This window comes from Phytophthora infestans, genomic scaffold, assembly GCF_000142945.1.
Source record: "Phytophthora infestans T30-4 supercont1.3 genomic scaffold, whole genome shotgun sequence".
NCBI lineage: Eukaryota > Oomycota > Peronosporomycetes > Peronosporales > Peronosporaceae > Phytophthora > Phytophthora infestans.
In genome coordinates, this window is record NW_003303756.1 from 4124457 (window position 1) to 4138479 (window position 14023).

The following is a 14023-nucleotide window of genomic DNA, read 5'->3' on the forward strand; positions in this document are numbered from 1 at the left end:
GCATTCCCAACCTTTTCGGAGTCGTACGGCCATGTAGTTCCGGTTCTGAGGACAGGAAGGCACTGCGTGTTATCGTGCAAAATAGAAGTCTGTATTGATACTTAAAGCCTATACCGCCTGGGATCTCTACCTTCTATGTCTTTCCCTCGTTAAATCCCTTACCAAGGATCGGCTGCATGTCCCTTTCTTCCCTTGACCCATCACCCCAGCTGTATTATCTTCAGATCCACCGGATCCATGGCGTAATCATTATGGTCACCCTATTATGGGTACACTCATCAGGATCCAGGTCGCTTGGATCCACTTCACTGTAAGTGTACACTCGTCGTGGATCTGAGCTCTCCAATCATGCAACATCATCTCGCAGCCGTCTGTGATCTCCATTGTCCCACGAAAGCTCGAGATCCACTGCATCCACCATCCCTATACTCTGGATCCAGGTCCCTCAAGGCGGGATCCTCCCTCCTTGGATCCGAACTCGGAAGTATGGGATCCGGGGTACCTCGCGGTGGATCTTGACTCCTCGTTAGCCGTGGCTACTAGATCCACCTTCAGAGGGCACCGACCATCCTTCCTTCATAGGATCCACACCCGATCCACTCTTGTATAGTATATCCCATATCCATCTTGGTGAATCCAGGTAAGGGTGGATCCGAGGTAAGTCTTGGTGGATCTTGCCTTCTCGTACTTCGTTCATACCATATCCATCGTCATTTCATACGGGGTGCTGCTCGTCATGGCTAATCCACCACAGGCAGCTTGCATCCGTGCCAGCCAACCCAAATCCTCTCTAATCACTTGAATAGTCACTGATTCGGGATAGTGACCCCGCGTCAGGCCCATTCTCTTATTTCTGAGAAAGCACTTCACCACAGAAGAATATCAGCACTTATCCGACCGCTCTAAAGTTTAGTATCAGCATTAATGGCCAATCATATATTATTTGGTTTGGATATCCAAGTAATATTTCAGTCTTAACACATCAATGCATGAAGGGTTAGGTGGTCATCGAAACCCCACATCGGACGTATCAGGTGGGAGGGGCACGAAAAATGTGTGTATCCAAATTACAAATATTAAGATGCCGGCGTATTACACGTATTTTTTGCTTTTGTCGTACCGGCGTAATCATTGCTGTACAAACGACTCCAAAAGCGCTTTTAATTAAAATTTGTGGTATTAATACCGTAACAATTTTTAGAAAGCGCTAAAATGGCGACAGGATGCATGCCATCAATAGCCTCTGTGATGAGGTGATAAATTAACTACGCTTGTAACTTCAAATAGCTTCCGTGAGGTGGTGCATTGCGAACTATTATCATTGTACCCGATATCAAAGAGACATTGATAATTTGCGTCAATTACTCGGATATATTTTACATTTTTTTAACGCTCGCTAGCTACACACAACTACTGTCAGCATCGATCCCTACATCGACACGACCAGCAGCTGGTACAGGCATCTGGACTTAATGCGTCCCCGGGCTACCAGCCGGCAGCATGCTTCCCGCCCTGCCGGGTGGGGCAATAGCTCTCGCGGGGTCTGACGGCGGCATCCCCGCTGCTAGTGGTGGATGACTCGACGGTGCCACCGGAGTCCGCCCTTCGGAGTGCCACCTGCAGACACGCACCCAATGGGTAGCCTGCCGTACGCCCTGCCGGACAAGCCACCACAGCCCTTAAGGCTTCACCCGCTGCTGATGTTCCCTTTACTCCTTCATGTCCTTGCTGCCGTCGTCGCCGCCACACTCCTGCCGCCGTCGTTGCCCCTCGCCACCTTCCTCCTTCCTGAGCCCGCCTGTTGTAAAATAATTGTGTTTAGTGTGTGGCCCACAATATCTAATTCATAAACTAATATAATTACATTTGAGGGTTACTTTGATATGAAGTACCCTTTTTTGGTACAGGTCCGACAAGGTCATTCGATGCGATTAATGTTGGTATGGGCGTGGCTCCGAAGAGATAGGGCATTTGTTTCAGAAACCGCATATACTTGGTAAAAACAAGTTTATTATTCTCTGGTGACCATTTAAACGTTCACTTATTATGTCTGCGACGGGTGCATGTATACTTGGAAACATACAGTGGCCCAAACGTTACCAGCTACGCGTCTGGCGCGGATACCTGTCGATGGTCATTGGGCCCCGGTCCCCCTCTGCGAGCGCGCGCTGGCCAGATATCGCTCGTAGCAGTGCAAGTCGTCGTGTAGTGTAGACAGGGATATGCTGTGCTTCTATAACCGGTAAACGAAGCGGCCATGTCATAGGCTTTCTTGATTAGCGACAGATACACAAGAATGTATTGCAAGGCGGGTTTGTGTCACGATGTCCACCGAGATCTGTGCTGACGGCAACTGTACTACAGTTTTTTAACCATAAGACGCTCGTAGGGTAACGACTCATGCAGTGAGCTAGACGACAGATGAGGCTACAGCGAGTGCGCAGCAAACTGCATTGGTGTATCGGATACCTGCCAAACATGATATAACTTTTTCACGTCACTGGACATATTCCAAATCAGCTCGTTTGATTTGCTTTTCCAGGCGAAGATATTCCTAAGCTATTGTTTTTGAGAATAGCTTAGGAATATCTTCGCCCCTTACGTACTGCAATATACCCTACTTACGCAAGTTCGCAACATAGCTAGCAAAAAGGTTTCTTGCGGAACTTGAGCTACATTTATATAGTATTGGAGTGAATGCTTAATGTAGGTTTGTCTGCAGAAAGCTTCATGGCAAGTCACAACATGAGCTCACCAACCTCTGTCGATCGTAAGCACTTTGATCAGATGCTCTTCTTTAATCTCTGTAGGTACTCAGATCAAGCTGTGCTGCCCTCGCATCACCTATCGAGGAGCGCTTGGCATTATTTCCATTTAAACACCCAGATTGCACACCTTTAGCTACATTCTAAGCATGAAAACTTTTAAATATATTTGATGTCCACGTTACGCTGCAACATGTGATACTTATTGTCAATGTGCTTGGCCTTAAGTGTTTTCCTGGCTTGGTTGCAGCGAAATCGCTCCAGTTTTGTCATCCAACAGCAACGGCACTGGATGTTTTCATGCCAACCACTTACAAAGTCTAGTCAATCACAACACGTCCTTGGTAGTTTCGGTAATGGCAATGTACTCTGCATCACACGTGATAATCTCTTGCTTTTGCGATGCCTGCCGATTCCCCGTCTGTCCATCCGCTCATTCGCTCAACTGCATTTTTGGCGTCTGAGCAGCAGCGCACATTCGAATAAGTTCCTTCTGACAAACCCATCACCAAACCATAGTCATATATACCCTTCAGATACTTTAATGCCCGCTTGACTTGCGCGTAGTGCGTATGATCACTGTTAGCTAGGAGCTTGCCGGAATGTCACGTGGCATGTGCGATGTCAGGTCTCAAAGCGTTCTGTTAAAGTAAATGTATATCTTTTGGTATATTAATTCCTTTATTGACCCCTATTACTCAACCTATTACTATTCTCACGGCTGTGCTCAGACCGAAGCAAAAGAGGAAGCGAGGAACTAGTCCTTTCTTCCTGCCCATCATGCTTCCTCTCCTCGTCGCACTTAGTGTGCGCCTCGATTATCCTCTAACAATCACTAGTCAGAGTACCGTAGACTTCATAGACACTTCGATAGACAAGTAAAACTAATACACGTTATATTAGCTTGCCTCACCTGGTACTATCCAGCACATACAGAAATCGTCTGCTGTACCCCCTGGTGATGGCTACAGTGCCGGGCTCAACACGTGCACCAGATACTGCAGTGCACCCACCAGCCCATGGTACAGCAAGTAATCTTCGACGCAGACACCACATCCGTCGACGGTGTTGTAGCCTCAGGAGTTGCACATCCGTGGCAGCACGTCATGTGGAAGCGCTATAGAACCTCCAATACGTCCTCCTTCTGGCAATACACAATCTGTCGCCTCCGCCTGTCGTTTAGAATCGCGACACCAAGTAGGTACTTCACAGTACCTCAACTCATAGGTCTCGTACAGCGCAGCTGCGATATGCGCGCGCGTCCCATTAGCGGTAGCTCATCTACGTAGAGAGGCAACAGCATTTTTACGTCGCCATACCCCTTCAACACACACCATAGTTGAGTCCGTATGCTCAAAGCCCAACATGACCAGCTCAGTATGCAAATCCCGGTTCCAAACGTTGGGAGTCTGCTTCAATCCACAGAGACTCGATAAGAGCTCACGCACTGCACGTGGGCCATCATCGGAAAATCAGGTGATTGCTCCATGAAAATCACCTCATTGAGATCTCACACAGGAGTGCCGTCCTAACATGGCACTGTAGAGCCTCCCATCCTTGCTGCAAGTCAAAGTACAAATAAATTCAAAGATTACCACTGGTGCAAAGGGTCCCCCATAGTTGATTCCGGATTATTAATACATCCATGGATGACGAGACGAGTTTTATACCGCTTGGCACGACCGCGACCATCTCCCTTCCCTGAAAACACCAATCGACGCGATCACCTTGACTTTTTCCCCTGCTTGGGTGGTACAAGTCACCAGGTCCTGCGCCTTTTCGGCGACGTCAGCACTGCTAGTGTCCCATCCCGCCACTGGGGCCAGAACTTTCTCTTCCGAGCTTGCTTATACGTAGTAAGAATGTCCACGTCCATGCCATGTGTGGTCCACCACGTAGTCTCTTTGTCTTACGTTTGTCTTCTGTATTCTTCTCGGTCACTTCAGGCATGGCTCGACAGGTGGCTTCTCATTCGCAAATTCATTATCGCTCCAGACTTCATCCTTGTTTTATACCCCCATTTCTTATCCGTCTTTTTCGGCGACGGTATCTTATGAGGCGCAACCCGAGGATCGTTCTTAAGCACGCCATGCCATGCCATGGCACGAAACGCTGTGATCCGATTGGATAAATGTTGGCTAAGCTAGAGATTAAAGTAAATGAAATGGCAAGAAAATCCATGGCAAAATGCAACTGCCATAAGCCATGTTCCTTTTAACTTCATTAATGTATGTTCTAGAAATAGTTTTATGATTGCGCAATGGTAGGGCTTTTATATTTATAACCACGCCATGTCATAGTTCAATTTCTAATGTCATGGCATGGCACGTATGACAGTGGTTAAGAACCACCCTGAGGCTCAGCAGACTTCTCAATGGCTTGCTAGTCGATCCCTGACGAGGTGTCGTTTGCTGAACACCCACTGGATGCCATCACTTTGTCCACAGCGCACCCGACTTCTTGATGTTTCAAAGCCTTGCCTATACGGCACAGGATCGTTGTTCTCAGCAGCGAAATGGTCAATGCTCGTCTTGACCCTCACTACCCATGGCTTCTCCGGCAATACATGTAATATGTCTGGGTACTTGTTCTGCATCAGTTGCTTCACATATGTTTCATCCACCGTGAACTCATCATGGAAGTGACAGCTCTCAAGCTGCACGGTCGTCACTCGGCAGGTCAGATAGCCCAAGTCCTTGTACTCCTTGGTAGAGACTCTACAACCGAGCAATATACACATACATGTCTTTAGTTCCAGCTTCTCTATTCTTTGTCGCGACTCAAAAGTCACTACCCGAGCGAGGTATCACCAGGTACGTAATGTACTCAAGGATGATTTCTGCTCGTTCAACTTCTCGTACGATAAAGTTAGGCCCAACGTCTTTATCGGTAGCATCGGAGCTTCACCCCAAACATATTCGGTAAGTGCGTAGTCGTCAATAGCGTTCGAGCGCGCAGTAAAACAATGCCGTTTGCTCGTTTGGCACTCTCATTCTCTTGGGGGGAGTACGCATTGATAAACTGCAGCACCATTCCACGCGAAACACAGTATTCTTGTAACTCGTTGCTTGCAAACCCACACACTTGGTTCGACCGTAGATGCAGCACTTTCTGTTCCTTTTGAGACACTTTCAGCTCTCTTAGCAACTTGAGAATAAACCACGTAGCTTGGCTCTTGTTCTCGTGTACGTACACGCGTTGGCATCTTGTAGCGGCATCCACAATAAACATAGCTTTGCTTTCCGTCTCCACATTTACCGTATATATGTCCATTGTACCTATAAAAGTTTGGTCATGCGAGTAGGAATGCGCGTGTGGCCCATAGACTTTATGTTTTCTCACAACAGGCAACATACTTGTAGTTCTTTTGTGTTAAATTTAGCTCTCAAATCCATATTGTCTGAAATAACCTGAAACAAAGCCACGTGAAGGAGACCAAAGTACAACATAGGCTGCAAATCGTGCACAACTTGAGTTGCTGGCAGGGTGCACACTCTGAATCGGCTGTAACTGCAATTACAGCGGCGGCATAGGAACATTCACATTGTCCACACCTTTTACCACTCTTCTTGGTTCTTATTATTTTCACCATAACTTGTAGGTGACGTCGAATAGAGCATAGGCAACGCTAAGCGTCTCACACGTCCTGGATCAGTCGCACTTGCACTTCGACGGGACGAGCTCAATACCAAGTTCTCGAGCAGTCAACGTGGTTTACCAGTCGTCGGTGCCGTTTGCACATGACGCATTGCGCTGACTAGTGAAACATCTTGCTTCTTGGTATTCTTCTGATTCAGTCTCTGAGTGAGCCCCGGCTTCAGTTCCAAACCAGTGCTCTCAGTAATTCCGCAAACCGGTGTACGTGCTGGTCACAAGTTGGCAAAAGTGTAGCGCTTCTTCGTCTCTGAGTCCTTGCCCTTGCGTCGCTGGCAGTTAGCATGCCCTTCTTCTTATCTGACATTGCTTGCTTAGTTCACACTGGACTGCGTCATGTTTGATGCAGCCAAAGACATTTGCTTCTCCAAATGTCATAGTCCGACGACTATCCTTGCTGATTCAAAGCGGACGATCGCTTACCACATTCGGATTGATCTCGAGCATACTGCTCAAACTCGTCCTTCGCTAGTCGTAGTAGATGCACAAATCATCGAAATCTTGCTCGTACGTAGACACAGCTTCCTTGAAATGTAGTTGACGGTACAGTAGCTCACAATTGATGGTAGGCTGGGCTCACGCTGTCTCCCGCCTCAAAAAGCTCTGTGATTCGTTTTTAAAGCGGTGACGGGGCGTATATATGGTATCAAATGTCATCAATCTTTACATCGTGTGTAAATCCAAAGATAGTAACAGTACGAAGGCCGAGAAGGCTATGACCTTTTTCGCCTTGTAACACCTGCATACATGATGCATCAGGTGCTTCATTCGTACTTAAATGAATTAATGTGCCAGCATATCAGCTATTACCCCATAAGCTAAAACCACCACGCTTATTGTCATTTGCATATGAGAAAACTGATTTTTGTGCATGGATGTATGACATTTCATACAACGACTGATGTTTTTACTGGGGAAGTTTAGGCTCAAAACATGTGTCACAGGTTATGTATTCTACACAAAGCTGTCGCACCCAGCACTGATGTCAACGGTTTGTTGGCAGCACTTACCAAAACACAAGCCACCGAGTCCACCGAACCTGCTGCGGGGCGCAGCACCTGTCCGCCAGTCTCGCTTCACTGTGCCGCCCTTGACCACCAGTCCCGCTGCGCTGCACTGTCCCAGTCCAACGGCCGCGCTGTGCTTCGCTGCTCCTGGTTTAACGGCGCTGCGCTCCCCTGCCCTCTGGTCCCGCTGTGCTCCACTGCTCCAGTCCGCCGGCTCACTCCGCCGCGTTAGCTTTGTTCGGCGTCCGGTGCCCGCTCCCTAGCCGTGAAGCAGTTTAGTTACTTGGCTAACGGTGATATGACGTCCAATTATATTGACGAGCTGCGCAGTACTGTTGATATTAGAGATTACAAGTCTAATCGATACAATCTTGCAGAGGTCTACAAAAAATCCCCAACGTCTATGGATCGATATATTACGAGAAAGTTCTCGTGGGAAGAAGCTGTAAAGAGTGAACCACCTGCATTGGTATACCGACAAGGATGTAACGATGTGGCTGGCTGTCGGGGATACCATAAAATCCCAACCGATACCGAGCACCTCTACGACATTACGATGACGGATGGCATTCCGCTATATGTCCAAGAAGGGGTGAAACAACAATGGCTAGAAATAGAACAAGTCCCCCGGAACAGCTATCCATCGACCTACCAGGATAATACTCTAAAATTCAAATTCCTCAAGGCAAGGTTATATTTTCCAACCTGAAATCTGGTTTCAAGTCGACAGCCGAGAGAACCAGTGCATGTGGACCATGGATATGTGGTGTCCTACATTCCTCCAAGTGCTCGGCACTGCTTCAAGATTTAGGTTTTCTTTCCGCTTAAACACAACCGCACCGGTACTTTCAAGTGGGAAGAATAAAAAGAAATTCCTTTAATTGAAATGATGGGTTGCCCTTTTGCTGAGGTACTAATTCAGTACCCTGGTGACGTGGTGCATCTCAAAAATCTGGTGCAACATTCAGTGCTTCTAGGATATCAACAGGAAATGGCAGACATTGACAAATGGGGGCTATTTTTGGAGAAGGTATAGTAACTGAAAAGGATCGGATCGACTCGTTTACCTAAGCAAATAAATTCGCCTCTGGATCCCGCAGGGGTCAAAGGAATTATGGATTGCATTCTTGTCCGCGTATTGCGTTATGGAAGGGCGGTAGTGAGATAGAGCAAACTACGAGGAGGAAAAAGTAACTTTTTGGCAGAACTATCGTCTCCGGAAGCAACAGTTCAAGCAAGCAAAGCCGCCAAAGGTAAATGACACAAGAAGAAACGCGTTGTTCAGAAATTAAAAGCTGCTAGAGAGGCAAAGAAGCTGAAAAGTGGGGAGTAGGTCCTATAGCAAATATATGCTGATGATAGCTTAAATTTTATAAAATTTTACACAATATCTGCAGCCCCAGCTCCGGTTAAGTGCTCTAGTGTTCTCAAAAGCCACAATTGTTATCTATTCGGATTATGCCAGACATTTGACAAAGTAATTTACATAGCAAGACAGTTTTAGTGTAGAGGCAGCGTCCATTGACAATTCTGATTTTCTGCTCTACTTTTGCCTGCCAAAATGCAGTCCTAGTCGTAGTTTTGGGATCTACGCATACTAAAAATCAGATCAACTATCTACACCTATCCCTACACTATTTTATATAGCAGTTAACTGCTTAGATTAGTTACTGACAGGATTTAATTTCTATTGAGATCGGCAGTGCTAAAAAAATTACCGACGTTCTGCAGCCCTGTTATCAATTTTGAGATCTGTGCGTCGGAAAATCTATGGAAGTTTTATACTAATGCTGATCTCCATTATCTATAGATCACCTTGTAGCAAACGCCAAGGTTCTATCACTTTAGAACGTTTACGGTTTGTACTAGGAAAAAGGAATACAAACAGTGTGCTCAACTACTTTTGCAGTCCACGTCACCAAGATTAAACATCGCTGCTAATGATGTACGTAGCGCGCTATCCTAATGTTCTAGTGTGTATATAATAGAGTAACATTGCTAACAAGTGCGAATAGAAAGAATTTTATTGCTACTTGCAAGAATATGCCTTCTGAGCTACAAGCAAAGGTCTAAACTAATCCACGCAAAGAGAGTGAGAAACGCGAGATGGTCTTCCTTTGTTCGCTCCAGTCGAGGGTTTAGACCGCTTAACGCGTCTATCAACAACCCGGCGCTCCGTTCCTGGCCATCCAGCGATCTTCCGGTTGGCGTGCTTCAGTGATGCCAACAGGTGCACGCACGCACCAAATTTATAAAATGCTCTGCACCGACACGTCTGCGTGCTGAGGTTTAAAGTCCACCCGAGCATAGGCGGTCCGAGTCGCTCCATGCGACGGTTGCTCCGCTCGCCTTCTTCAGCATTTCCGACGTTGTCTAGCATGTTGATCAAACTTCGACAATGAAATTCACTTGGACGGCTACATTCACCTTCCAGTAGAAAAAAAGAATATGTCGCGGCTGAGTAACAACTATTTTCCTTGCCTTCAAGGGTCGTTTTGTTCGGGCTACGAGGGTAGTTGCGGGCTTGAGTTTCGTGCAAACGTAGGGTGAAGAATGGAGCGGTGATGGCACATAGATATCACCTTTTTGAGCAAAGCACAAAGCTTCACGCGGACACGTAACGTATAGTCGCGCTTAATATCTTTGTTGAACTGCTCCACGGGGTTGTTCGCTTTCGCAAAGCCAGTTGGCGACCCAAGCACCGCCACTTGCAGAAACGACTTTTAATCCAGGTCTTTTTTAATTTTATCGGCAAAGCGTTTCAGCTCTGGAATTGCCCGCCACAAGCCATCGACACGCTCTTGAATTGACATGAACTCGGTGGCACCTCTAGCGTAGTGCATTTCGTTGATCTGTCGATAGACGAGGTACTTCGAGTTATTGGAGAAGCTTGAAACACGCTATTTCACGCTTCGACGACATGGAAGAAGCACATTAAATATTGTAGTTCTGGTTTTGAGGGCTCCGATGCACACGGAGCGGCCAGGGTTTGCTCAACACCATTTAGTTGAGCGTCTTCAGCGTCTTCCATCCAGTAACGAACCACAAGCGGACGTCCTACGACCACCTTGTAGATATCCAGCAGGCTTTGAAGAGCTAAACGACTGTTCTTTGAGAAGTTAAGAAGAATGCCATCGGGTGAAACTGCCGAGCATCGTCAGAGATACCGCACACAATGAGTGGGTATCCACACGTCAAAAGCTTAAACATCGCGTATATATGAAAGACAAATGTGTCGGGATCCCACGCGGCCGCTTTGAGTAAGAACTGCGTCGTGACTCCAATCACCAATGGTTTGGCGTCATATCCGTCTCCAAGCCCGGAGCCTCGTCCTCGTCTTGTGGGTACCCGAACGTGAATGGCGTAGTATCAGGTAGATCATCAGAGAATTGTGATTCAGCAGCAATCTCCTCCATGTCCTCTACGACGTCAGTGTTCGTCATTTTGCTTCGTCGGTAGTTGTAGACAAAGTTTTAGATCTGCTTTAGAGCAGGCACTGCTCCGGTCGATAGCGTGAAGCTATCAACCAGCTTATTGCGGATGCGAGCGGGCTTTACGTCTTTTGCCACTAGTTCACGGATAGCCGCCTTCAACTTAAGAGAAAGTTGCTGACGCAGGTCAGGAGAGCTGACGGCAAAGTGGTCATCGTGCTGATAAAGATGGCTCTGCTTCGTTTTATCGCAGGTCAAGGTCTTCAGCTTAAACTTACACGAGATAAGTGCGCTCAAGCAGGGCTCGGACTTGCAGCATAGTGCATATGATGCCGATCGAGATTGCTACTACACACAGTACAGTATTTGAGCTGACTAGCAATCACACCCATTGGCGGAAGGCGTCCAGTTTTCGATTGGAGCGCGACTCGCCACGTAGACTGTCTGAATAGCGCCAATTGTAGGGGGATATCATAGTGGTGATCTTGACTTAGCTTTTATTTCTGGTTTCTGAAACTGAGCTGGAGACGCTGAGCCTGTACGAGGCCTCAGAGCCACTAAAACAGACCAGGGGGAACGGAAACGATTGGCCATTTTTTCCTAGGGGTGGGTTTACAATCAAAACCACAAGACTTTAGGACAAATCTCGTGCTGATTGGTCAAACGTTAGCTGAGCACAGCATCTTTTTGGGTCAAAAATGAAGCTCTCTCTTTGCATATCCATTTTACATCTGCTCTATTAATATACAGCTCGCAAAAAGTGCAACGTCGTTTTCATTTAAAGCTTCAATATGAATCCTTGGATCGTTTATGGCAGACAGATGCTTTGTCACATAAAGCACCAGCAATTGTTACGGTACAGTGTAGCCTACAATATGCACTTACCAGATTTTAATAAAATTAATATAGTTATGTCCCTCGAGACCCGTTTACGGCAATCGCCTTGATGAAATTGAATCGCTAGTAAGACTACTGTAACTGAATTGCTTAAAATTTGGTCTACTCCTTCTCCCAGCTTGCTCTTTGTTCATTCACTTCGCAATTAGACAATAAACATTCCAGCTCTCTTCGAAGAAACGACAATGCGTCCTTGCTTACTCTGTTTCGTTGGTCTTTGCAGCTCTCATCAGACACCCTTCCGACTTTCGACGAGAGCAATAGTTTGAAAACCACTGCCGGTGACGTCACATTTGTTGGCGAGAATGAAGTCTTTACCAAACGCTTTTTGAGGAAGCCACAGAGGAGGACGAAGATGACAAGGAGGAGAGAAGTCTCCAGATCGCCTCGTTGGCGAAGCACTTCGGCGGTAAGTTGAAGAGACTGACCAAACACAACAAGTGGGTTTCAGTGGTGTGAAGCCGGCAGACATCACAAGCCCTCGCTACGAATATTAATGGAATTTCTTTCACAACCGGATGACGCCAGGAGGAAGGTACTCGTAGATTTTTCAACGTTTCAGTTGGAAACACAAAAAAACACTTTATGAATTGTTTTCTTCAGCTCGGGGTTCGTAGTTTATTTTCATCGCAAAATGCTGGTAGTAAACTACTTATTGTACTACCGGCATCCTCCGCTTTTTACTGACAAGCATGTTTGGGTACAAAACAAGGGTAAAAAAGGTGATGTTTGCCGCGCGTTGTGAATCACGAGAAAGTGCATTGATTATTCGAGCAGCTCGTCAATGGTGTCGTGCTTGTCAACTACAATGCCGATTCTACCATCTACAAGACTAAAGCTAGCCAATTCCGAGATAATCTCACTCGCTACAATTTCTACTTCTGGCACTACGAGTCCTGCTTTCTTGTAGTCAGCCTTTACAGTCCTTGCATCCAGCTCCCCCCACGCACGCTCAACCCAGCTTGCAATAATAGCCCTGTCAGGAGGCTCCAGCTTGAATGAAACGCCATCCTTTTTTTGTCTTGAGCTGCTCCCGCAATCGCTCCACCCAAAAACCACGCAGCTTCTGTTTTAGCGGCCTGTTCCAGGCCACGTCCGCTGGCTGGCAGACAGCGGTCGCATTTGGAGGCACTTTCATCAAAACAACGTTGATACTTGCTGCATATTGGACGACTTCTTCGGTCCAATGTCCGGAGAAATCGTCCCACAGCAGCAAGATCGGCTCCGACGGGTTTTCGCGAGTTTCGAAATGAAATCTTAAAAACTGAATTGATAGATAGCTATTCCACCACCCTGCATTGTATTACAGAACGAATTAGAATAAGCAAAAAAGCAGAAACGAAATAAATTACCTTTTCTGTTGCCGTAGACCTGAAGAGATAATAGGTACTCCCTCCCCCCGCAACTCGTTCACCCAGGCTACCAACTCCACCTCAGCCTCGGCGGTGAGGGTAGTACCTGTGCCGAGCTGCCGAGCCTTCTTTTTGGCTCGTCCTCGAGCCGTCTTGCACGCTAATTCGATACTTTTGCGCTTATCGCGCCACTGATACAACAGCTTGCGTCGCTGCTCTTGCGCAAGCGCATCTAGATCACTATAGAAAGCTGCCATAACAGCATTGATGTTGCCGCACTGCCGCCAGGCATCGAGCGCTGCTAGCTTTTCGGCTGCAGTAACAGAGGCGCGGTGGCGCCCCGGTGGCATCTTGAGAAGTGAGTGGCGCACAGCCGAATCATGTTTTCCCGTCCCCATTTTATGTGTTGTCAGCTACGAGTGAGGGCTGCGGTAGCGGTATTTGATTGGCTAAAATCGTTTGTCAATAATAAGCGACCGTCAGTAAAGAACGGAGGATGCCGGTACTTGGAAGTAGTATTATAAGGAATACATGTAGTAATCGTTCTGTGACCGCAAATGGTTTTAAGCTACCGGTACTGATATTGATGGGTAGGGCAAAATCAGCTCCATCCATTATGGGCCAATAGTCCATAATGGAGATACCCCATTAATCCTTATCTGCACTGTGATGGAGAGGCATCATCGACAGTCACCAATTTTCAATGCACTGTTATCGGTAGGTCATATATGATATTATCACGCTGTTGCCAATGAATAAAAGCAACTGGGTATAGAACGTTGCACCTTTCACTTGTACTTTGTATTGACTACTGTGGTTATTGTCCCATTTTACGTACCCTTGTGTGATTCGCATTCTGTGCGTGCAATGCTGATGATTATTCTTCACAACAAACCACGCTTGGTACTTTTGTGTGT

The 14023-nt window shown here is 46.8% G+C and overlaps 2 protein-coding genes across 2 annotated transcripts; one reads left to right on the forward strand and one right to left on the reverse strand.

Moving 5' to 3' along the window:
- Positions 1-1485: 1485 nt before the first annotated feature.
- On the reverse strand, positions 1486-2138 carry PITG_02815 (uncharacterized protein; the record flags this gene model as incomplete). Its single annotated transcript, XM_002907661.1, has 2 exons — positions 1486-1798; positions 2125-2138. 2 exons carry the CDS (start codon positions 2136-2138, stop codon positions 1486-1488), a joined length of 327 nt encoding a protein of 108 aa, XP_002907707.1.
- A 3262-nt stretch (positions 2139-5400) lies between these two features.
- PITG_02816 (uncharacterized protein) lies at positions 5401-7864 on the forward strand (the record flags this gene model as incomplete). Its single annotated transcript, XM_002907662.1, has 5 exons — positions 5401-5443; positions 5634-5686; positions 6381-6497; positions 6738-6926; positions 7423-7864. The coding sequence occupies 5 exons, from the start codon at positions 5401-5403 to the stop codon at positions 7687-7689; spliced, it is 669 nt and encodes a 222-aa protein (XP_002907708.1).
- Between the last annotated feature and the right edge of the window lie 6159 nt (positions 7865-14023).